General features: G+C 49.0%; 2 protein-coding genes across 2 annotated transcripts; both read left to right on the forward strand.

Moving 5' to 3' along the window:
* Positions 1 to 114: 114 nt before the first annotated feature.
* Pmar_PMAR004802 (hypothetical protein) lies at positions 115 to 282 on the forward strand (the record flags this gene model as incomplete). The annotated part of the gene is made up of 1 exon (XM_002764369.1): positions 115 to 282. A coding segment is annotated over one exon (168 nt), but the record flags the coding sequence as incomplete, so codon positions are not given.
* A 179-nt stretch (positions 283 to 461) lies between these two features.
* On the forward strand, positions 462 to 844 carry Pmar_PMAR004803 (hypothetical protein; the record flags this gene model as incomplete). The annotated part of the gene is made up of 3 exons (XM_002764370.1): positions 462 to 556; positions 603 to 706; positions 752 to 844. Coding segments are annotated over 3 exons (292 nt in total), but the record flags the coding sequence as incomplete, so codon positions are not given.
* Positions 845 to 1,055: the final 211 nt, after the last annotated feature.

Consider the following 1,055-nt stretch of genomic DNA (forward strand, 5'->3'; position numbering starts at 1 on the left):
GGGAGGTCGTATAATTCAAGACATCGACAAATGTACACAACAAGTTCAGGAGCTACAGGAGAGCGTGGAGGTATCTCTGCTCTCGCCCTGGGGGTGGATCTCAGTATGTGATAGGCGCTCAATAATCGCATTGAAGAATTTGATGGCAACGTTTGGTCGGACCTCAAACTACCAGGGGACCATGCTGATAACAGAGCGAATCGGAAAGTGCATATAGATGGATCCAATCAGTTTGAGAGGTGGGTACACTCGGCCAATGTGGGGAAATATGCACAGGGTTAACTTTATGTGTTGGTGATGATATGAAAATTGCGAGAGAATTGTCGTTGGTTTTTGTTCACATTCGCATAACCAGTGAGGGAATCCTAAGGTCAGCTGAGGGTAGCGAACATATTCTCAACACTGTACTCGGCCGTGATCGCTTAGTTGCTGGGGCCTGTCTCTTGATGATCATGGTGATGATGCCTATGGCGTTCAGGTTCTGGTCGGAGGCTGAGGACCGAGCTTTGATGTGCGCCTTGTACAAATGTGGTTATGGGAAATGGGAAGAGATACGGTAGGTTACAGCATAGTGAGGGTAGCACAGAAGCCTCTTTGTTCAGAGCACTTTTGCGCTATTCAGTAGTGCACCAGTTCAACTTCAATTTGCAGTTGCGGACATCAGATCAAATCAAGAAGCGTTGTGATCAGCTGATGTCTATGAACTGTACGATCGTGACCATTGACTCGCACATTAACTCGTCCATTTCAGTCAAGGAAGAGAAAGCGGCTCTCGAGGAAGCTCTGCGGGCGGCCGCATCGGCTAAGAAGAAGCGCAAGCACCATAAGGACAGTGCTCAGAAAAGTGAGTGATTCGGGCTGGGCTATGGTCCGGGTTGTCGGTGGGATTATGGTTCATGGACAGGCTCGGCCAAGAAGTCTCGAAAACGGGAGCATGATGAGAACGGCTCTCCCGCATCCCAACCGAAGAAGAACGCGAAGACTCGAGGCAGCAAATCTAGTACGCATAGCTGTCTTGATGAGCTCATGCTTCATTCGCTCATTCAGATGCTACT

This window comes from Perkinsus marinus (genome assembly GCF_000006405.1).
Source record: "Perkinsus marinus ATCC 50983 genomic scaffold scf_1104296977848, whole genome shotgun sequence".
In the NCBI taxonomy this organism is placed as follows: domain Eukaryota; phylum Perkinsozoa; order Perkinsida; family Perkinsidae; genus Perkinsus; species Perkinsus marinus.